General features: G+C 45.4%; 1 protein-coding gene across 3 annotated transcripts in view; it reads left to right on the top strand.

Moving 5' to 3' along the window:
• The window catches only part of LOC137434832 (phosphorylase b kinase regulatory subunit beta-like), a 335447-nt gene that overhangs the window by 24113 nt on the left and 286383 nt on the right, over nt 1–24951 (top strand). Inside the window, exons 1-2 of one of the 3 annotated variants that reach the window (XM_078785024.1) lie at nt 12375–12563; nt 16276–16371. In XM_078785024.1, the coding sequence (XP_078641150.1) occupies nt 12530–12563; nt 16276–16371 (130 nt within the window). In that variant the 5' untranslated portion in view covers nt 12375–12529. Of the gene's footprint in view, nt 1–12374; nt 12564–16275; nt 16372–24951 lie in introns of those variants that run through there. The other 2 variants (XM_078785027.1, XM_078785025.1) reach the window with 2 other exon arrangements.

Genomic DNA, 24951 nt, shown 5'->3' with positions numbered 1-24951 from the left:
GGTAAATAGGTTAGGGATGGTGGGCAGTGTTCGGACCAGGGGACATAGCTTGAGGGTAAATAGGTTGGGGATGGTGGGCAGTGTTAGGACCAGGGGACATAGCTTGAGGGTAAATAGGTTAGGGATGGTGGGCAGTGTTAGGACCAGGGGACATAGCTTGAGGGTAAATAGGTTAGGGATGGTGGGCAGTGTTAGGACCAGGGAACATAGCTTGAGGGTAAATAAGTTAGAGATGGTGGGCAGTGTTAGGACCAGGGTACATAGCTTGAGGGTAAATAGGTTAGGGATGGTGGGCAGTGTTAGGACCAGGGGACATAGCTTGAGGGTAAATAGGTTAGGGATGGTGGGCAGTGTTAAGACCAGGGGACATAGCTTGAGGGTAAATAGGTTAGGGATGGTGGGCAGTGTTAGGACCAGGGGACATAGCTTGAGGGTAAATAACTTAGGGATGGTGGGCAGTGTTAGGACCAGGGGACGTAGCTTGAGGGTAAATAGGTTAGGGATGGTGGGCAGTGTTAGGACTAGGGGACATAGCTTGAGGGTAAATAGGTTAGGGATGGTGGGCAGTGTTAGGACCAGGGAACATAGCTTGAGGGTAAATAGGTTAGGGATGGTGGGCAGTGTTAGGACCAGGGGACATAGCTTGAGGGTAAATAGGTTATGGATGGTGGGCAGTGTTAGGACCAGGGGACATAAAAACCACCGTTTAGAGGCCATTTTTCCCAGCAAAGCGGGGGTTGGCCTTTTCGGGGACCTTGGTTGTTGATGTTTTTTGGTCCCCTTTTTGAAGCAATGTTTTACGGCCGGATGCCCTTCCTGCCGCCAACCCTGTTTGATGCCTTTTACGACAAGCAGGGAATTACCAGTGAACTGGTACTCAATTAGCCGACCTCGGAAGGATGACAGGCTGAGTCAACCCCCCTGGCGTTAATTCAGCGATCGACCGGGATTCGAACCCAGGATCCTTGGATCCTAAGCTGGCACCCTAGCCGCTAGCCCAACACCAGGGATAACCAGGGACCAGGGGACATAGCTTGAGGGTAAATAGGTTAGAGATGGTGGGCAGTGTTAGGACCAGGGGACATAGCTTGAGGGTAAATAAGTTAGAGATGGTGGGCAGTGTTAGGGCCAGGGGACATAGCTTGAGGGTAAATAGGTTTTTTTTTTTTTTTTTTTTTTTTTTTTTTTTGAATACTGAATCGAGGCTCGTGAAAGAGCTAACATTTATTTCACAAACAAATCAACCAGACAAACAAAATATACAAAAAGAGGGAGCAGAAGACAAGATGGGGAGAGAAGGGGAAGCACACAACCACAACATTTGAGAGCAGGGAGAAGTGTGGGAGGGAGAGGGCTTGGGGGCAGGAGGCGTGGGAAGGGAGGGGGTGGGGGGGGGGGGAGAGGTATAAAACACAAGGGGACCGAAATTACCGGGGGTAGAAAAGATCAAGGTTTTGGATGGGGGAGGATAAGAGATGGTGGTGAACAGCTGTTTTAAAGACCTGGAGGGTGGAGTGGGATTGAAGAGAGTGAGGGAGTTTGTTCCAGAGGCAGGAGAAAAGAGGAATGAAGGAGTGAAGGTGAGCAGAAAGTCTTGATTTTGGCAGTTTAACCATAAGAGGGTTGCAGGCAGATCTTGTGCGACCTGTAGGAATATTTGGGGGACAGAGCCCAGAGAGAGCTGGGGGGGCAAGGCCAGAGAGGAGTCGGTCGAAGACGGAAAGACCACCAACCTGCCTGCGGTGAGTGAGTGAAAGGCCCTTGGAGTTAGCTTCATCACGGGAGATTCCAATGATTCTGAACGCTTTGGTTTCAACAGCGTGAAGACGGGCTAGGTGTGAGGCAGGAGCACCAGACCAGAGGGGAGAGCAGTATTCCATAGAGCTGCAGATGAAAGCCTTGTATGTGGTGAGAAGCTCAGGTGTGCCAAGGAAGGACTTCGCACGACAGAGGATGCCCAATCGGTGACTGGCTTTGGAGGTCAGATTTGAAATGTGGTTTTCCCAGGAAAGATCATGGCAAATAGTGAGACCCAAAAGCTTGAGTGACAGAACTTCTTGGAGAGGAGTATTCAGAAAGTGGATGGGAGGGTTTTCCAGTCGGTCTTTTCGGAGAGACATCGTAAGAGTGTGAGATTTATCAGGATTGAAGGACATGTTCCATTTATTTGCCCAGTCTGTGATTTTGTCCAGGTCTGCAGAGATTGAAGGACATGTTCCATTTGTTTGCCCAGTCTGTGATTTTGTCCACAGGAAGAGGAGATGAGAGAAACCCATTCAGGGCCACACGTTGACTACGACCAGAGAGGAAGTCCGCCAGCCATGCGTGGAGATTTCCATGGATACCAAAGGAGGAGAGTTTGGTGAGCAGAGCAGGGTGCGAGACCGTATCGAAGGCACGTGAAATGTCAAGGGAGACAGCTCTAATTTCCTGTTTGGTGTTGAGGACCTCCATCCATTGTTGAGAAAGCAGAAGCAGAATGTCCAGAGTAGAGTGACCAGGACTGAAACCAAATTGATGATCAGAGATCAAGCCATTGGAGAAGAGGAAAGATTTCATATCTGAAGCAATGATGGATTCCATGACTTTGCTGATAATTGGGAGAAGGCTGATTGGTCTGTAGTTGCTAGGATCTGTTTTTGCACCTTTTTTGTTCAAAGCGGTGATGTTGGCTGATTTCCAAGCAGATGGCAGATGACCTTGAGCAAAAGAGAGGGTGAAGAGAACAGAAAGAGGGAGTAAAAGAGCGGAAGAACATGATTTTAGGACCCGTGGGCTGATGCCGTCAGGACCAGTTGCAGAATCAGATTCGAGGGTTGACAGAAACTTTTCCACCTTGTCAGGAGGAAAGGACACAGAGTCCAGGAGCAGCTGGGTACGACTGGGTACGGTGGGTACAGAGAGGGATGGGTTTGGGACACAAGATTTAGAGGCAAACACAGAGTTGAGGCATTCAGCTTTTTCACGTGTGGAGTCAGCCGTTAAGCCGTTTGAGGTGAGGGAGGGGATGGAGGGGGAACAAACACCAGAAACAGATTTGACCAGACGCCACCAGGATTTGGAAGAGGGAGACAGATAAGAGAGTTCGGTCTTGAGAACGGTGAGATATTGTTTCCTGGCTCTCCTGAGGGTGGACACACATTTGTTTCGGGCTTTGTGAAAGGAAATGAGATTTCCTTCCGTTGGATTTGCTTTCCAGGAGACGAAAGCAAGTTGTTTCAGGGCAACAGCCTCACCACAAGATTCCGTGTACCATGGACAGGAGGAAGGGTATGACAACTGAAGACGAGATGGGATAAATCTGTGCATGAGAGAGAGCAATTTACTTTGAAAGAATTCCCAGGATGAGTTGATGTCAGAGGCGGTAGAGATGGGAGACCAGTCCAGATGATTGATGGCTGCTTGAAGACCGTGCCAGTTGGCCTGATTGAAATGCCAGACTCGTCGACGTTGAGGAGGCTCTCTGAGAATGGTCAGAGAGATGTCCACTTTGACAAGTTAGAGATGGTGGGCAGTGTTAGGACCAGGGAACATAGCTTGAGGGTAAATAAGTTAGAGATGGTGGGCAGGGTTAGGCCCAGGGGACATAGCTTGAGGGTAAATAGGTTAGGGATGGTGGGCAGTGTTAGGACCAGGGGACATAGCTTGAGGGTAAATAAGTTAGGGACGGTGGGCAGTGTTAGGACTAGGGGACATAGCTTGAGGGTAAATAAGTTAGAGATGGTTGGCAGTGTTAGGCCCAGGGGACATAGCTTGAGGGTAAATAGGTTAGGGATGGTGGGCAGTGTTAGGACCAGGGGACATAGCTTGAGGGTAAATAAGTTAGGGACGGTGGGCAGTGTTAGGACCAGGGAACATAGCTTGAGGGTAAATAGGTTAGGGATGGTGGGCAGTGTTCGGACCAGGGGACATAACTTGAGGGTAAATAAGTTAGGGACGGTGGGCAGTGTTAGGACCAGGGGACATAGCTTGAGGGTAAATAGGTTAGGGATGGTGGGCAGTGTTAGGACCAGGGGACATAGCTTGAGGGTAAATAGGTTAGGGATGGTGGGCAGTGTTCGGACCAGGGGACATAGCTTGAGGGTAAATAGGTTGGGGATGGTGGGCAGTGTTAGGACCAGGGGACATAGCTTGAGGGTAAATAGGTTAGGGATGGTGGGCAGTGTTAGGACCAGGGGACATAGCTTGAGGGTAAATAGGTTAGGGATGGTGGGCAGTGTTAGGACCAGGGAACATAGCTTGAGGGTAAATAAGTTAGAGATGGTGGGCAGTGTTAGGACCAGGGGACATAGCTTGAGGGTAAATAGGTTAGGGATGGTGGGCAGTGTTAGGACCAGGGGACATAGCTTGAGGGTAAATAGGTTAGGGATGGTGGGCAGTGTTAAGACCAGGGGACATAGCTTGAGGGTAAATAGGTTAGGGATGGTGGGCAGTGTTAGGACCAGGGGACATAGCTTGAGGGTAAATAACTTAGGGATGGTGGGCAGTGTTAGGACCAGGGGACGTAGCTTGAGGGTAAATAGGTTAGGGATGGTGGGCAGTGTTAGGACTAGGGGACATAGCTTGAGGGTAAATAGGTTAGGGATGGTGGGCAGTGTTAGGACCAGGGAACATAGCTTGAGGGTAAATAGGTTAGGGATGGTGGGCAGTGTTAGGACCAGGGGACATAGCTTGAGGGTAAATAGGTTATGGATGGTGGGCAGTGTTAGGACCAGGGGACATAAAAACCACCGTTTAGAGGCCATTTTTCCCAGCAAAGCGGGGGTTGGCCTTTTCGGGGACCTTGGTTGTTGATGTTTTTTGGTCCCCTTTTTGAAGCAATGTTTTACGGCCGGATGCCCTTCCTGCCGCCAACCCTGTTTGATGCCTTTTACGACAAGCAGGGAATTACCAGTGAACTGGTACTCAATTAGCCGACCTCGGAAGGATGACAGGCTGAGTCAACCCCCCTGGCGTTAATTCAGCGATCGACCGGGATTCGAACCCAGGATCCTTGGATCCTAAGCTGGCACCCTAGCCGCTAGCCCAACACCAGGGATAACCAGGGACCAGGGGACATAGCTTGAGGGTAAATAGGTTAGAGATGGTGGGCAGTGTTAGGACCAGGGGACATAGCTTGAGGGTAAATAAGTTAGAGATGGTGGGCAGTGTTAGGGCCAGGGGACATAGCTTGAGGGTAAATAGGTTTTTTTTTTTTTTTTTTTTTTTTTTTTGAATACTGAATCGAGGCTCGTGAAAGAGCTAACATTTATTTCACAAACAAATCAACCAGACAAACAAAATATACAAAAAGAGGGAGCAGAAGACAAGATGGGGAGAGAAGGGGAAGCACACAACCACAACATTTGAGAGCAGGGAGAAGTGTGGGAGGGAGAGGGCTTGGGGGCAGGAGGCGTGGGAAGGGAGGGGGTGGGGGGGGGGGGGAGAGGTATAAAACACAAGGGGACCGAAATTACCGGGGGTAGAAAAGATCAAGGTTTTGGATGGGGGAGGATAAGAGATGGTGGTGAACAGCTGTTTTAAAGACCTGGAGGGTGGAGTGGGATTGAAGAGAGTGAGGGAGTTTGTTCCAGAGGCAGGAGAAAAGAGGAATGAAGGAGTGAAGGTGAGCAGAAAGTCTTGATTTTGGCAGTTTAACCATAAGAGGGTTGGAGGCAGATCTTGTGCGACCTGTAGGAATATTTGGGGGACAGAGCCGAGAGAGAGCTGGGGGGGCAAGGCCAGAGAGGAGTCGGTCGAAGACGGAAAGACCACCAACCTGCCTTCGGTGAGTGAGTGAAAGGCCCTTGGAGTTAGCTTCATCACGGGAGATTCCAATGATTCTGAACGCTTTGGTTTCAACAGCGTGAAGACGAGCTAGGTGTGAGGCAGGAGCACCAGACCAGAGGGGAGAGCAGTATTCCATAGATCTGCAGATGAAAGCCTTGTATGTGGTGAGAAGCTCAGGTGTGCCAAGGAAGGACTTCGCACGACAGAGGATGCCCAATCGGTGACTGGCTTTGGAGGCCAGATTTGAAATGTGGTTTTCCCAGGAAAGATCATGGCAAATAGTGAGACCCAAAAGCTTGAGTGACAGAACTTCTTGGAGAGGATTATTCAGAAAGTGGATGGGAGGGTTTTCCAGTCGGTCTTTTCAGAGAGACATCGTAAGAGTGTGAGATTTATCAGGATTGAAGGACATGTTCCATTTATTTGCCCAGTCTGTGATTTTGTCCAGGTCTGCAGAGATTGAAGGACATGTTCCATTTGTTTGCCCAGTCTGTGATTTTGTCCACAGGAAGAGGAGATGAGAGAAACCCATTCAGGGCCACATGTTGACTACGACTAGAGAGGAAGTCCGCCAGCCATGCGTGGAGATTTCCATGGATACCAAAGGAGGAGAGTTTGGTGAGCAGAGCAGGGTGCCAGACCGTATCGAAGACACGTGAAATGTCAAGGGAGACAGCTCTAATTTCCTGTTTGGCGTTGAGGACCTCCATCCATTGTTGAGAAAGCAGAAGCAGAATGTCCAGAGTAGAGTGACCAGGTCTGAAACCAAATTGATGATCAGAGATCAAGCCATTGGAGAAGAGGAAAGATTTCATATCTGAAGCAATGATGGATTCCATGACTTTGCTGATAATTGGGAGAAGGCTGATTGGTCTGTAGTTGCTAGGATCTGTTTTTGCACCTTTTTTGTTCAAAGCGGTGATGTTGGCTGATTTCCAAGCAGATGGCAGATGACCTTGAGCAAAAGAGAGGGTGAAGAGAACAGAAAGAGGGAGTGAAAGAGCGGAAGAACATGATTTTAGGACCCGTGGGCTGATGCCGTCAGGACCAGTTGCAGAATCAGATTCGAGGGTTGACAGAAACTTTTCCACCTTGCCAGGAGGAAAGGACACAGAGTCCAGGAGCAGCTGGGTACGACTGGGTATGGTGGGTACAGAGAGGGATGGGTTTGGGACACAAGATTTAGAGGCAAACACAGAGTTGAGGCATTCAGCTTTTTCACGTGTGGAGTCAGCCGTTAAGCCGTTTGAGGTGAGGGAGGGGATGGAGGGGGAACAAACACCAGAAACAGATTTGACCAGACGCCACCAGGATTTGGAAGAGGGAGACAGATAAGAGAGTTCGGTCTTGAGAACGGTGAGATATTGTTTCCTGGCTCTCCTGAGGGTGGACACACATTTGTTTTGGGCTTTGTGAAAGGAAATGAGATTTCCTTCCGTTGAATTTGCTTTCCAGGAGACGAAAGCAAGTTGTTTCAGGGCAACAGCCTCACCACAAGATTCCGTGTACCATGGACAGGAGGAAGGGTATGACAACTGAAGACGAGATGGCATAAATCTGTGCATGAGAGAGAGCAATTTACTTTGAAAGAATTCCCAGGATGAGTTGATGTCAGAGGCGGTAGAGATGGGAGACCAGTCCAGATGATTGATGGCTGCTTGAAGACCGTGCCAGTTGGCCTGATTGAAATGCCAGACTCGTCGACGTTGAGGAGGCTCTCTGAGAATGGTCAGAGAGATGTCCACTTTGACAAGTTAGAGATGGTGGGCAGTGTTAGGACTAGGGGACATAGCTTGAGGGTAAATAAGTTAGAGATGGTGGGCAGTGTTAGGACCAGGGAACATAGCTTGAGGGTAAATAAGTTAGAGATGGTGGGCAGTGTTAGGCCCAGGGGACATAACTTGAGGGTAAATAGGTTAGGGATGGTGGGCAGTGTTAGGACCAGGGGACATAGCTTGAGGGTAAATAAGTTAGGGACGGTGGGCAGTGTTAGGACTAGGGGACATAGCTTGAGGGTAAATAAGTTAGAGATGGTGGGCAGTGTTAGGACCAGGGAACATAGCTTGAGGGTAAATAAGTTAGAGATGGTGGGCAGTGTTAGGCCCAGGGGACATAGCTTGAGGGTAAATAGGTTAGGGATGGTGGGCAGTGTTAGGACCAGGGGACATAGCTTGAGGGTAAATAAGTTAGGGACGGTGGGCAGTGTTAGGACCAGGGAACATAGCTTGAGGGTAAATAGGTTAGGGATGGTGGGCAGTGTTCGGACCAGGGGACATAGCTTGAGGGTAAATAAGTTAGGGACGGTGGGCAGTGTTAGGACCAGGGGACATAGCTTGAGGGTAAATAGGTTAGGGATGGTGGGCAGTGTTAGGACCAGGGAACATAGCTTGAGGGTAAATAAGTTAGAGATGGTGGGCAGTGTTAGTACCAGGGGACATAGCTTGAGGGTAAATAGGTTAGGGATGGTGGGCAGTGTTCGGACCAGGGGACATAGCTTGAGGGTAAATAGGTTAGGGATGGTGGGCAGTGTTCGGACCAGGGGACATAGCTTGAGGGTAAATAAATTAGAGATGGTGGGCAGTGTTCGGACCAGGGGACATAGCTTGAGGGTAAATAGGTTAGGGATGGTGGGCAGTGTTCGGACCAGGGGACATAGCTTGAGGGTAAATAAATTGGAGATGGTGGGCAGTGTTCGGACCAGGGGACATAGCTTGAGGGTAAATAAATTGGAGATGGTGGGCAGTGTTCGGACCAGGGGACATAGCTTGAGGGTAAATAAATTAGAGATGGTGGGCAGTGTTAGGACCAGGGGACATAGCCTGAGGGTAAATAAGTTAGGGACAGTATTAAGGTAGGGGTCTTTCACTCATAGAGTAGTTATAATGCCTGGTATCGTCCCCTGGAAAGATGGTGATGGATTCTAACTAGAATTGGATTGGTACCTGAATCAGTGTGTGCATGGAGGGGTACAATGACATTGGCAGGATTGTGCAGACTTGATGGGCCTGATATGGCCTCTTTTGCATTGAAGTTCTTTGTGTGAACTGTAGGCCAACTACCCCACTGTAAGCTTGTTTCCCTCTATCACCTCAATCAATATCTCGCATTTGAAAATTGTAATTTTTACAACTGTAAACAGTGAAATAAACGTGACAATAATGTCCGTAAATGTAAAAATAAAAAGCATCCGTAAATGAAAATTTACGTAAAAAGGTAAATATGTACATATAAAACCTCAATATCCAGCATTTTAAATTTGTAATTTTTACAACTGTAAACTATGAAATAAACTTGACAATAATGTCCCGTTAATGAAAAAGAGAAACGTGTCAGTAAATGAAAATTTACGTTAAAAACTGTAAACGCATCGATTTAAAAAACCTCAATCAATATATAGCATTTGAAAATTGTAATTTGTATAACTGTAAACTGTGAAATAAACTTGACAATAATGTCCGTAAATGAAAAAGAAAAACGTGTCAGTAAATTAAAATTTACATAAAAAACCATAAACACATACATTAAAAAAAACCCTCAATCAACATCGAGCATTTGAAAATTGCAATTTTATAACTGTAAACTGTGAAATAAAAACTTGACAATAATGTCCGTAAATGAAAAAGAAAAAGTGTCCGTAAATGAGAATGTACGTAAATAACATGATCATGTCCAATGATTTACGTAAATTTACACAAATAACATGATTTTCGTAAATTTACCTAAACGTGTCCATTAAAAAACCTCAATCGATATCTAACATTTTAAAATTGTAATTTATTTAACAGTAACTGTGAAATTAAAATCTCAATGAAAACTTACATAAAAATCAGAAACGCGTCCGTAAAATAAATAAATAACCCAAATTAATATCTAGCAGCAGGTCGGTAATGTTTGCCTATAATCATAAAGCTTCTATTTATTATGTACCGACATACGAAGCACGGTTTGTTATTGCTTACACAATATGTAAACACACCCCACTAGTTCGTGTATACTGTATAAGCATGATGACATTTCCATTACATTTAGCATTCAATGTGCTTGTTCATGACATTAAGTGAATGGGCAGAGATAATGACACCGACAAATGACACAGAATTGATGCAGAAACAGAAACTAGAACGGCACTCAGTAGAGAGCATACACACCTCCACCAGGTGAACAGTTCACATGTTGTATCCTAGAGTAGACCAGAAAATCACAATACAGAATCACATTTAATCAAAATCATCCGTCCGCAATTTTTTTGAGATATCCTGCTATGCATCGTTTTTGTCCCTATCTCCCAATGGTGACGAATCACTTAAAAATTCTACTCTCCGGATCTTCACCAAAATCGAATTTATTTGTCCTTGTCAGACACCCAACCTGTCCACCAAGTTTCGTCCAAATCCGTCCACAACTTTTTGAGATATCCTGCTATGTATCGTTTTTGGCCCAATCTCCCCATGGTGAAGAATCACTTGATAAATTAAATAATTCTCGTATCCGAATCCATATTCAGATCTTCATTAAAATCGAATATATTTGTCCTTGTCAGACACTCAACATGTCCACCAAGTTTCGTCCAAATCCGTCCACAACTTTTTGAGATATCCTGCTATGTATCGTTTTTGGCCCTATCCCCCCAATGGTGAAGAATCACTTTAAAAATTAAATAATTCTCGTATCCGAATCCATATTCAGATCTTCATCAAAATCGAATCGAAACGTCCTTGTCAGACACCCAACCTGTCCACCAAGTTTCGTCCAAATCCGTCCACAACGTTTTGAGATATCCTGCTTTGTATCGTTTTTCGCCCGATCTCCCAATGGTGAAGAATCACTTAAAAATTAAATAATTCTCGTATCTGAATCCATATTCAGATCTTCATTAAAATCGAATCTATTTGTCCTTGTCAGACACCCAACCTGTCCACCAAGTTGCGTCCAAATCCGTCCACAACTTTTTGAGATATCCTGCTTTGTATCGTTTTTGGCCCGATCCCCCCAATGGTGAAGAATCACTTAAAATTAAATAATTCTCGTATCCGAATCCATATTCAGATCTTCATTAAAATCGAATCTATTTGTCCTTGTCAGACACCCAACCTGTCCACCAAGTTTCGTCCAAATCCGTCCACAACCTTTTGAGATATCCTGCTATGTATCGTTTTTGGCCCGATCTCCCAATGGTGAAGAATCACTTAAAAATTAAATAATTCTCGTATCCGAATCCAAATTCAGATCTTCATTAAAATCGAATCTATTTGTCCTTGTCAGACACCCAACATGTCCACCAAGTTTCGTACAAATCCGTCCACAACTTTTATGAGATATCCTGCTATGTATCGTTTTTGGCCCGATCTCCCAATGGTGAAGAATCACTTAAAAATTAAATAACTCTCGTATCCGAATCCATATTCAGATCTTCATTAAAATCGAATCTATTTGTCCTTGTCAGACACCCAACATGTCCACCAAGTTTCGTACAAATCCGTCCACAACTTTTATGAGATATCCTGCTATGTATCGTTTTTGGCCCGATCTCCCAATGGTGAAGAATCACTTAAAAATTAAATAATTCTCGTATCCGAATCCATATTCAGATCTTCATTAAAATCGAATCTATTTGTCCTTGTCAGATACCCAACCTGTCCATCAAGTTTCGTCCAAATCCGTCCACAACCTTTTGAGATATCCTGCTATGTATCGTTTTTGGCCCGATCTCCCAATGGTGAAGATTCACTTAAAAATTAAATAATTCTCGTATCCGAATCCATATTCAGATCTTCATTAAAATCGAATCTATTTGTCCTTGTCAGACACCCAACCTGTCCACCAAGTTTCGTCCAAATCCGTCCACAACTTTTTGAGATATCCTGCTATGTATCGTTTTTGGCCCTAACATTCAATGGTGAAGATTCACTTAAAAATTAAATAATTATCGTATCCGAATCCATATTCAGATCTTCATTAAAATCGAACCTATTTGTCCTCGTCAGACACCCAACTGGTCCACCAAGTTTCGTACAAATCCGTCCACAACTTTTTGAGATAACCTGCTATGTATCGTTTTTGGCCCGATCTCCCAATGGTGAAGAATCACTTTTAAAATTCTAGTAGCCGGATCCGAATCCGGATCTTCACCAAAATCTAATCATTTCATCCTTGTCGCACACGCTACATCCCTGTCAAATTTCGTCCGAATCCGTCGACAACTTTTTGAGAGATGTTGTTCACAAACGGACAGACAGACAGGGGTGAAAACATTCCCTCCATCCCTCTTTGGTGGTGGAGGTAATACAGGAATTATTTCGAGGATCGAGCACCACATCCTGGAGACTGTTTTCCTCATCAATTCCTCGGCTCGAAGTAATTTCGGAGGTCGAGATGATGAAGGATTTTCATTCTGTGATGAAATGGCTTTCACAAGTACTTTGTCAGCAAACTCAATTTGAATTTGCAATCAGAGCGAAAAGGCCTTTGAATCCCCAAAAAAAACTTTTTGTTTTCATAAAATTTGAGTCGAACATGAGCAGCACTTGTGCACCAGAGGATTCGATGAAATGCAAGAACATTACACATAAATAGTACATTGACTCGTCCGCCGCCCCCTCCACCGTGGATCTCAAGACCTCACTCAAAATAGCCAAGGAGCTAGCCGAGTACCCAGCGGTGTAGCATTGTGTGTGCTTCTGCTTCCATAACTTATCAACCCGTTTAAATCAACATCACGAATAGACGTCTCTGTCCCACCGACGAGGGCACAACGACAACGATGATGTCTGGTAAACGTCGAATAACCAGAGCTGGTAAGATTGAGTAACTTCACGCACTCGGCCTAACTTGACTAACTTCACGCGCTCGGCCTAACTTGACTAACTTCACGCACTCGGCCTAACTTGACTAACTTCACGCACTCGGCCTAACTTGACTAACTTCACGCGCTCGGCCTAACTTGACTAACTTCACGCACTCGGCCTAACTTGACTAACTTCACGCGCTCGGCCTAACTTGACTAACTTCACGCACTCGGCCTAACTTGACTAACTTCACGCACTCGGCCTAACTTGACTAACTTCACCCACTAGGCCTAACTTGACTAACTTCACGCACTCGGCCTAACTTGAGTAACTTCACGCACTCGGCCTAACTTGAGTAACTTCACGCGCTCGGCCTAACTTGAGTAACTTCACGCACTAGGCCTAACTTGACTAACTTCACGCGCTCTGCCTAACTTGACTAACTTCACGCACTCGGCCTAACTTGAGTAACTTCACGCGCTCGGCCTAACTTGAGTAACTTCACGCACTAGGCCTAACTTGAGTAACTTCACGTGCTCGGCCTAACTTGAGTAACTTCACGCACTAGGCCTAACTTGAGTAACTTCACGCACTCGGCCTAACTTGAGTAACTTCACACACTCGGCCTAACTTGAGTAACTTCACGCACTCGGCCTAACTTGACTAACTTCACGCACTAGGCCTAACTTGAGTAACTTCACACACTCGGCCTAACTTGAGTAACTTCACGCACTCGGCCTAACTTGAGTAACTTCACACACTCGGCCTAACTTGAGTAACTTCACGCACTCGGCCTAACTTGACTAACTTCACGCACTAGGCCTAACTTGAGTAACTTCACGCACTCGGCCTAACTTGACTAACTTCACGCGCTCGGCCTAACTTGAGTAACTTCACGCACTAGGCCTAACTTGAGTAACTTCACGCACTCGGCCTAACTTGAGTAACTTCACGCACTTGGCCTAACTTGACTAACTTCACGCACTAGGCCTAACTTGACTAACTTCACGCGCTTGGCCTAACTTGACTAACTTCACGCGCTCGGCCTAACTTGACTAACTTCACGCACTCGGCCTAACTTGAGTAACTTCACGCACTCGGCCTAACTTGAGTAACTTCACGCACTAGGCCTAACTTGAGTAACTTCACGCATCCGGCCTAACTTGAGTAACTTCACGCACTCGGCCTAACTTGAGTAACTTCACGCGCTCGGCCTAACTTGAGTAACTTCACGCACTAGGCCTAACTTGAGTAACTTCACGCACTAGGCCTAACTTGACTAACTTCACGCACTCGGCCTAACTTGAGTAACTTCACGCACTCGGCCTAACTTGAGTAACTTGACGCACTCGGCCTAACGCACTCACATCTGGATAGTTTGCTCCTCATAACCACAACTCGATGTTTTGCCTCATAAGCGAACAGCTGTTTAAACTTGGTAACTGCTTACACAGTTACCCTTGCCTTCTTTACGCCGATTCATGTCCCTGCAGCCTTGGAATGAGCTCACAGCGATTTTGACACGAGACTTATAACTCTTAACAAGTTGTGGTCGGTGCCATTTTGTCATCATTCGGCCTGCTTGTGTAAATGACTAATGACTGCTCTTATGCTCGTTTTCTGCTTGCCCTCAATTTCCAGCTCAATTGCACTTTTTGCTTTGCTGCTGAACCGACAAATCTCAAGGATACGAAAGTGGACAATTGCTCTGCGCTGGAAAATCTGACAACCGTCAGCACAATGTATTCTGATTCTCAGATGTGCACCTATTTCATGAGGATTGAAACCACAACAAATTTCACATCGGCAGACAAAGCAGCTCAACAACATTAAGCTCAGCTGATCCCTCCTTATAGTTACCTGCCTCTTTCACACCTTCCTGCTCTTACCTGCCTCCTTCATACCTTCCTGCTCTCACCTGCCTCCTTCACACCTTCCTGCTCTTACCTGCCTCATTCACACCTTCCTGCTCTCACCTGCCTCCTTCACACCTTCCTGCTCTCACCTGCCTCCTTCACACCTTCCTGCTCTTACCTACCTCCTTCATACCTTCCTGCTCTTACCTACCTCCTTCATACCTTCCTGCTCTCACCTGACTCCTTCACACCTTCCTGCTCTCACCTGCCTCCTTCACACCTCCCTGCTATTACCTGCCTCCTTCACACCTTTCTGCTCTTACCTGCCTCCTTCACACCTTCCTGCTCTCACCTGCCTCCTTCACACCTTCCTGCTCTTACCTGCCTCCTTCACACCTTCCTGCTCTTACCTGCCTCCTCACACCTTCCTGCTCTCCCCTGCCTCCTTCACACCTTCCTGTTCTTACCTACCTCCTTCACACCTTCCTGCTCTTACCTACCTCCTTCACACCTTCCTGCTCTCACCTGCCTCCTTCACACCTTCCTGTTCTTACCTGCCTCCTTCACACCTTCCTGCTCTTACCTACCTCCTTCACACCTTCCTGCTCTTACCTACCTCCTTCACACCTTCCTGCTCTCACCTGCCTCCTTCACACCTTCCTGTTCTTACCTGCCTCCTTCACACCTTCCTGCTCTTACCTACCTCCTTCACACCTTCCTGCTCTCACCTGCCTCCTTCACACCTTCCTGTTCTTACCTGCCTCCTCACACCTTCCTGCTCTCACCTGCCTCCTTCACACCTTCCTGTTCTTACCTGCCTCCTTCACACCTTCCTGCTCTTACCTACCTCCTTCATACCTTCCTGCTCTCACCTGCCTCCTTCACACCCTCCTGCTCTTACCTGCCTCCTTCACACCCTCCTGCTCTTACCTACCTCCTTCACACCTTCCTGCTCTTACCTACCTCCTTCACACCTTCCTGCTATTACCTGCCTCCTTCACACCCTCCTGCTCTTACCTACCTCCTTCACACCTTCCTGCTCTTAATACCTCCTTCATACCTTCCTGCTTTTACCTGCCTCCTTCACACCCTCCTGCTCTTACCTACCTCCTTCATACCTTCCTGCTTTTACCTGCCTCCTTCACACCCTCCTGCTCTTACCTACCTCCTTCACACCTTCCTGCTCTTAATACCTCCTTCATACCTTCCTGCTCTTACCTGCCTCCTTCACACCCTCCTGCTCTTACCTGCCTCCTTCACACCTTCCTGCTCTTAATACCTCCTTCACACCCTCCTGCTCTTACCTGCCTCCTTCACACCCTCCTGCTCTTACCTACCTCCTTCACACCCTCCTGCTCTTACCTGCCTCCTTCACACCCTCCTGCTCTTACCTACCTCCTTCACACCTTCCTGCTCTTAATACCTCCTTCACACCCTCCTGCTCTTAGCTGCCTCCTTCACACCCTCCTGCTCTTACCTACCTCCTTCACACCTTCCTGCTCTTACCTGTCTCCTTCACACCTTCCTGCTCTTACCTTATATGGCCAAACTTGAAATAACCTCCTGGAACCTGCATGTTGCACAGGTTTTCAATATTAACTGTAAAGCTAAGGAAGCTAGACTGAAATGTTCTTCAATATATACCGTATTTACCTGTTGTGTCGGTAAGATTGCAGTGATTGACTCATCAGCAGGCTTATCAAGGTCATGACCATGTGGCGGGGTCTGCTATAGTTAGCTCGGTGGGGTCTGGACTACCTTATCTGACAAGGACATATTGTTCCACTTTTTTCGACAAGCGGACCGCATCGGGTTGTTTTTTTGTCAAGACTAATTGAATAATATAACAAATTCCTTTTTTGCAGATTCAGTCTATGAACCATTAAAAATGGCCACCAAAGAGAAAGCCACAATAATGGAACATGACATGGAGCAGAGTCTGGACAGGCTCTACTGCTTTGGTAGGTATCTGAGTCTGATTCACGTGTAATATGGGACTGATTGACGTGTAGTGTGTGACTGATTAACGTGTAATGTGGGACTGATTGACGTGTAATGTGTGACTGATTAACGTGTAATATGGGACTGATTGACGTGTAGTGTGTGACTGATTAACGTGTAATGTGGGACTGATTAACGTGTAATATGGGACTGAATGACGTGTAATGTGGGACTGATTGACGTGTAATGTGTGACTGATTAACGTGTAATGTGTGACTAATTGACGTGTAATGTGTGACTGATTAACGTGTAATATGGGACTGATTAACGTGTAATGTGTGACTGAATGACGTGTAATATGGGACTGATTAACGTGTAATGTGTGACTGATTAACGTGTAATGTGGGACTGATTAACGTGTAATGTGGGACTGAATGACGTGTAATGTGGGACTGATTAACGTGTAATGTGTGACTGATTAACGTGTAATGTGGGACTGAATGACGTGTAATGTGGGACTGATTGACGTGTAATGTGGGACTGAATGACGTGTAATATGGGACTGATTGACGTGTAATATGGGACTGATTGACTTGTAATATGGGACTGATTGACGTGTAATGTTGGACTGATTGAAATGTAATATGGGACTGATTGACTTGTAATATGGGACTGATTGACGTGTAATGTGGGACTGATTGACGTGTAATGTGGGACTGATTGACGTGTAATATGGGACTGATTGACTTGTAATATGGGACTGATTGACTTGTAATATGGGACTGATTGACGTGTAATGTTGGACTGATTGAAGTGTAATATGGGACTGATTGACGTGTAATATGGGACTGATTGACTTGTAATATGGGACTGATTGACGTGTAATGTGGGACTGATTGACGTGTAATATGGGACTGATTGACTTGTAATATGGGACTGATTGACTTGTAATATGGGACTGATTGACGTGTAATATGGGACTGATTGACTTGTAATATGGGACTGATTGACGTGTAATATGTGACTGATTGACGTGTAATATGGGACTGATTGACTTGTAATGTGGTGCTTATTGATGTGTAATATAGGACTGATTGACGTGTAATTTGGGACTGATTGACGTGTAATATGGGACTGATTGACATGTAATGTTGGACTGATTGGAGTGTAATATGGGACTGATTGATGTGTAATATGGGACTGATTGACTTGTAATGTGGTGCTTATTGACTTGTAATGTGGTGCTTATTGATGTGTAATATGGGACTGATTGACATGTAATGTGGGACTGATTGACGTGTAATATGGGACTGATTGACGTGTAATATGGGACTGATTGACGTGTAATGTTGGACTGATTGGAGTGTAATATGGGACTGATTGATGTGTAATATGGGACTGATTGACTTGTAATATGGGACTGATTGACGTGTAATGTGGGACTGATTGACGTGTAATATGGGACTGATTGACTTGTAATATGGGACTGATTGACGTGTAATATGGGACTGATTGACTTGTAATATGGGACTGATTGACGTGTAATATGTGACTGATTGACGTGTAATATGGGACTGATTGACTTGTAATGTGGTGCTTATTGATGTGTAATATAGGACTGATTGACGTGTAATTTGGGACTGATTGACCTGTAATGAGTGACTGATTGACGTGTAATGTGGGACTGATTGACGTGTAATATGGAACTGATTGACGTGTAATATGGAACTGATTGACGTGTAATATGGGACTGATTGGCGTGTAATGTGGTGCTCATTGATGTGTAATATGGGACTGATTGACGTGTAATATGGGACTGATTTACTTGTAATATGGGACTGATTGGCGTGTAATGTGGTGCTTATTGATGTGTAATATGGGACTGATTGACGTGTAATGTGGGACTGATTGGCGTGTAATGTGGTGCTTATTGATGTGTAATATGGGACTGATTGACGTGTAATGTGGGACTGATTTACTTGTAATATGGAACTGATTGACGTGTAATGTGGTGCTTATTGATGTGTAATATGGGACTGATTGACGTGTAATGTGGGACTGATTTACTTGTAATATGGAACTGATTGAAGTGTAATGTGGTGCTTATTGATGTGTAATATAAGACTGATTGACGTGTAATGTGGGACTGATTTACTTGTAATATGGAACTGATTGACGTGTAATGTGGTGCTTATTGATGTGTAATATGGGGCTGATTGACGTATGATGTGGGACTGATTGACGTGTAATGTGGGACTGATTGACGTGTGATGTGTGACTGATTGACGTGTAATATGGGACTGATTGACGTATAATGTGGGACTGATTGACGTGTAATGTGGGACTGATTGACGTGTGATGTGTGACTGATTGACATGTAATATGGGACTGATTGACTTGTAATATGGGACTGATTGACGTGTAATATGGGACTGATTGACGGGTAATATGGGACTGATTGACTTGTAATATGGGACTGATTGACTTGTAATATGGGACTGATTGACGTGTAATATGGGACTGATTGATGTGTAATATGGGACTGATTGACGTGTAATGTGGGACTGATTGACGTGTAATATGGGACTGATTGACGTGTAATATGGGACTGATTGACGTGTAATATGGGACTGATTGACGTGTAATATGGGACTGATTGACGTGTAATGTGGGACTGATTGACGTGTAATATGGGACTGATTGACGTGTAATATGGGACTGATTGACTTGTAATATGGGACTGATTGACGTGTAATGTGGGACTGATTGACGTGTAATGTGGGACTGATTGACGTGTAATATGGGACTGATTGACGTGTAATGTGGGACTGATTGACGTGTAATATGGGACTGATTGACGTGTAATATGGGACTGATTGATGTGTAATATGGGACTGATTGATGTGTAATATGGGACTGATTGACGTGTAATGTGGGACTGATTGACGTGTAATGTGGGACTGATTGATGTGTAATATGGGACTGATTGACGTATAATATGGGACTGATTGACGTGTAATGTGGGACTGATTGACGTGTAATATGGGACTGATTGATGTGTAATATGGGACTGATTGATGTGTAATATGGGACTGATTGATGTGTAATATGGGACTGATTGACGTGTAATGTGGGACTGATTGACGTGTAATATGGGACTGATTGACGTGTAATATGGGACTGATTGACGTGTAATGTGGGACTGATTGACGTGTGATGTGTGACTGATTGACGTGTAATGTGGGACTGATTGATGTGTGATGTGTGACTGATTGACGTGTAATATGGGACTGATTGACTTGTAATATGGGACTGATTGACGTGTAATATGGGACTTATTGATGTGTAATATGGGACTGATTGACGTGTAATATGGGACTGATTGACGTGTAATATGGGACTGATTGACTTGTAATATGGGACTGATTGACGTGTAATATGGGACTGATTGACGTGTAATATGGGACTGATTGACTTGTAATATGGGACTGATTGACTTGTAATATGGGACTGATTGACTTGTAATATGGGACTGATTGACGTGTAATATGGGACTGATTGACTTGTAATATGGGACTGATTGACGTGTAATATGGGACTGATTGATGTGTAATATGGTACTGATTGACGTGTAATGTGGGACTGATTGACGTGTAATATGGGACTGATTGACGTGTAATGTGGGACTGATTGACGTGTAATATGGGACTGATTGACGTGTAATATGGGACTGATTGACGTGTAATATGGGACTGAATGACGTGTAATATGGGACTGATTGACGTGTAATATGGGACTGATTGACTTGTAATATGGGACTGAATGAGTTGTAATATGGGACTGATTGATGTGTAATATGGGACTGATTGACGTGTAATATGGGACTGATTGACGTGTAATATGGGACTGATTGACGTGTAATGTGGGACTGATTGACGTGTAATATGGGACTGATTGACGTGTAATATGGGACTGATTGACGTGTAATATGGGACTGATTGACGTGTAATATTGGACTAATGTATAGAATATCTTTGTGTGAATGAGATTTTACAGAACGTGGTACTGGAGGCCATTACTCCCTGATTTGGGATAATGCGAATCTCTGGCAATCGAGTGTTTATCTTTATCTACATATGTTCGTTTATCCTTGTTCAGGGTAACAATGTGTACCTGTGTTTATTTTTCCATCACAACACAAATTAAAGGAAGAATTAAATAATGATGTGCAGATAAATGGTAAACAATGACACAGGATGAACATTGACATGGACATGGACAGATCGTAGTGAATAGAGCTGCTCCTTTGTTTCCGGTCTGTTGGATTCATTGCCCAGCCTTGTTAGATTGACATCGACCCAGGGAGGATGGCCTAAAATACAGAATACCTTCCCGCTGTAAATCCCAAACATAAACCCAGCTGTTGTTTAACAACACGGAATCCTCGAGGAAATGGTAAAAAGAACATCCACACTGGATTTGCTCCAGTGATTCTGGCTTTCACTTTAAGGAGATTCCCCATGCATGTTAAGAAACAAGAAAAATCAGTCTCAAGGTGTTACTATTCCATGATGGTGTTGTTGGTGTTGTTGCTGTTTTGTGTTTAAAGAGTAAAAATGTGCAAACGCTGCTTGTGGGAAACAGATCCGGATGTCAGCTCGTTTATTTCTGTGCTGAAGGACACGAGCATTCCACGGTACCTGGTGGAACACAAAACCCAAACCAATTCATGTAAGAAAATAATAGGATATGCGTGAAGAGGCACCGGTGCTCATGTAGTAATGTGTAGGCACTTTGTTGGGCACCAGGGCTTTAAACAGGAAGTACATCGTTTCAATTTCACTTTCAATTCCGAGAACCATTAGATCTCCTTGGTACATGTTCTAAACGTTGCAATGAGATCGATTTTAGACGTGCATAAAGGTGTTTTCTATCCACGTCTTTTGACCTGGCCATCTTGGAAGTGTATGGGCAGCTGATAATTAGGATTTTTGCCTCGAAGTTGGCGGGCAGACGACAGTATACCATTTCTTTGCTAAGGTTATGAGGTCTGTTTGCTCAGCTGCTCCGTCCCATTGCTCAATTCATGAGAGAGGAAATGTTCACCTGGACGCACGGCAAAATGGCTCCTCGTCTCACGCTCACCAATGCAAAGTAGTACAAAGGATTTTGGGTTTGGCAGATAATGTGTTTGGTGCAGGAGATGTGTGGTCCAGCCGACCAACACAACAGGATGGTGGGTAGCAGCAGTGACCAACTGAAGGGTTAAAGGCTCGGACAAAGCGTTCAGGGACAAAATTGAGGGAACGAAACTCACGTGAATAATGCACAATGAGGGGTGGTGGTGGAGGACGCGAGCGTTGGACCGGAGTGAGGGCACCAGCTGTTCGACTTGCTGTTACGCTTGCTTTTTACATTTGGAGCCAGGACAAAAAGGGGGAAAAAATGTCGCCGCTTCGACATGTCTATGTAAGAATAGGTATGTGGCAGCTGTGTAGAACCACCTTTAGAGGCCATTTTTCCCTGCAGAGCGGGGGTTGGCGTTTTTCGGGCACCGTGGTCCCCTTTTTTGAAGCAATGTTTTTGGCCGATGCCCTTCCTGCTGCCAACCTTGTTAGTCGCTTCTTGTGACACACAGGGAATTACAAGTGAACTGCTACTCAATTTGCCGACCTCGGAAGGATGACAGGCTGAGTCAACCCCCCTGGCGTTAATTCAAGGATCGATCAGGATTCGAACCCAGGATCCTCGGAACCCAAGCTGGCACTCTAACCGCTAAGCCAACACCAGGCTTTATGTGGTAGCTATGTAGATGCATCATAAAGGTAAGCTTTGCGTGCATGAGAAATCCTGGAATGATGCGCTCACACCTGTAGCGTGTTTCATGATCGCACATCTCTGGCCTGCCTTTGCCTCCCCAGGTAAAGCGGGTGAGGGCAAAGGCAGGATGTGACTCAAAGGAGATGCAAAATCCACGACATGCCGCAAAGAAGTGTGGATGGCATTGAAGAGGATTAAAAAAAGAAGGGTGCCAGGCATTGATGAGGTGTGTTCAGAGATGCTAATTGCTTGCGGGAGAAGTCAGTGTCAGGTGGACGAAGAGGTTGTTGAATGTATGAGAGATGGTTCAATTCCAGAAGAGCGGAGGACAAGGTTAATTGTGCCTATATGGAAAGGGAAAGGGGTTGTTCAAGATTCGTGGAAGTACAGGGGCATTACACTCCTTACTCATGGCATGAAGGTGCGGGAGAGGGTTCTGTATGGTTAAGATAAGGAAGAGTGTGGAGAAGGAGATCGGAGAAGAGCAGCAGGGGTTTCGAAATGGTAGGGGAACCACAAATGGAATGTGACATCGTGCTGAGACAGCTGGTGGAGAGGAGGTTAGAGGTACAAGGAGAAATGGCATTGGGATTTGTGGATCTGGAGGAGGCCTACGACACTGTCCAGAGAGAGATGGTGATGGTGACACTAAGATTGATGGGAGTGACAAAAGCAGAGGTTAGGTTGGTGGAAGGGATGTACAAGGGAACGGAGGGAAGCATTTTGCTTGGTCCTGAGATGCCGGAGGAGTTCAATGTGAACATCGGTTTGAGGCAGGTAAGCGCTCTCAGCCCACTCCTGTTTATCATTGTGATGGAGCTGTTAATCAGGAAGGTAAACATGTGGGGTATTCCGGGGATGATGTTGTATAAGGACGATCTGGTTGTTGTGGTGCAGAGTGGGTGGGAGATGCAGGAAGTACTGGGGAAGTGGAAGGAGGCATTTGAGAAACATGGGCTGAAAATGAGCATGGAGAGGACTGAGGTGATGTAGGTTGGGCAGCAGAGAAAAATAAATGAATATCAGGTTAGATGGGAAGGAGATCAGACCAGGAAATAGGTTTGAGTATCTGGGGGGGGGGGGGGGGCAGTGACCGGGGATGGTAAGTCGGAGGCTGAGGTGAGGAGGAGGATTTACGTTGATGCGAGGGTGGAGGGTGTAATGTCAGATAGAAAGATTTCAAGGAGATTGAAAGGAAAGGTTCTGATGTTGTGCATAATGCCAGCCTACCTTTACAGTCTGGAGAAGGTGGCACTGATAGAGAGACAACAACAGAGGCTGCAGGTTTCCGAGAACAGCTTGGTCAGGAGGATTGTGGGAGTGAAGAGGGTGGATAGAAGGAGAATGGATGAACTGAGGGAGGAGATTGGTGTGCAGATGAGCTTGATGGTGAGATTGGTGAAATGCGGCTGAGATGGGTTGGACATTTGGTGTGGATGGGGGAAGAGAGACATATGAGGAAAACTTTCATCATAAACAAACAAACAAAAAGACGCGGGTGAAAACCTAACCTCCATGGCGGAGGTAATAAATGCATCAGCATGGAAGAGATGATGAAGAAAGCAGAAATGATTTACGTAAGAGGAGGATGAGATTTGCCATTAATTAAGAAACCATTAAAAATGAACTTATCATTCAAAAGTGATTATTACGACCTGGCCCCTGGCTCAGGGTATGGCTTATTGTTCCATAGATCCGAGTTGGTGTACTCGGGAGGTCAATCCATTCCCCGTGTGCGGGTGATGCCGTAATATAAGCAGTCAGATGTGACCGATCAGAAGCGGAGTTATCATCCGAATGCTGACGCAACTCTACACCCCCACTCACTGACACACAGTATGCAAATGTATGCAAATTCAGTAATGTAATGCAAATTAAAATCAGTGGCGTAAATGCAAATCCTTTATTCAGGATAAACCAAAACACAGGATATACAACCAAGAAATACAAAAATCCATAGGAAAATTCCGCTGACATGCGATGGTAAAGAATAAGCAATTAAATAAAGACAGAGAGACGCCAAGACACCAGACAAGACAAACACCTCACCAGATATCCCGATCTAATCCCAAGGGGATGTGTGGAGCAAAACAACAAAGGAATATTTGCTGGGATTTAAAACGAAATAGTCGGTAAAAGAACAAGTAAAAGAAAAAACATGTTTTAGGGCTCCACCCTTTTATTTTATTTTAAAAGTTTTAAACCTTTTTATATTTATTTATTTTTTAAATTAAATTTTGATCGATAAAAATGTCCCAGAAAAGAGGGCCTTGGGCCAATTTTCAGCTCTCTAGGAAGTATGGAACCAAGAAAATGAACGGCTCAAATATATGAAACGGGACAAACAAACAAAGTTCAGATGAAGTTAAATAAAAGTGTGTAAAAAGAAAGGGGTGGGAGGCGGGTACTTCAATTCCATGTTTGAAATTGTACGTCCATTCAGGCCTGTTTGAGATGGGGACCCAGCGGCCTCGTTTCAGCCGCAGGCCCCAAGGATGGTGCCTCACCACCATTCTCTCTCTCTCCCTCTCTGCATGTATCCTCAAACTTCACAAACCAACGGACCAGAGGAATTCCTGCAACACCATGAAGCAGCGCGTTGCCTTGAGGTGGCCAAGACGATACGCGACAAGGAGTAAATGCTTCCCCTCCCTCTCCCTCTTTACTGTATCAAGCCACATGCACTGAGTGGCTCTCTCCTCCACATGAGTCCCTTCCACACAGACGGCTCCCTCCAACAGACAGCCTACGGGAGGGATCACTCAACTCCTCCACGAGCC

Source organism: Myxine glutinosa, chromosome 9 (genome assembly GCF_964187855.1).
Source record: "Myxine glutinosa chromosome 9, kmMyxGlut1.1, whole genome shotgun sequence".
Taxonomy (NCBI): domain Eukaryota; kingdom Metazoa; phylum Chordata; class Myxini; order Myxiniformes; family Myxinidae; genus Myxine; species Myxine glutinosa.
This window is presented reverse-complemented; position numbering and strand designations above follow the sequence as displayed.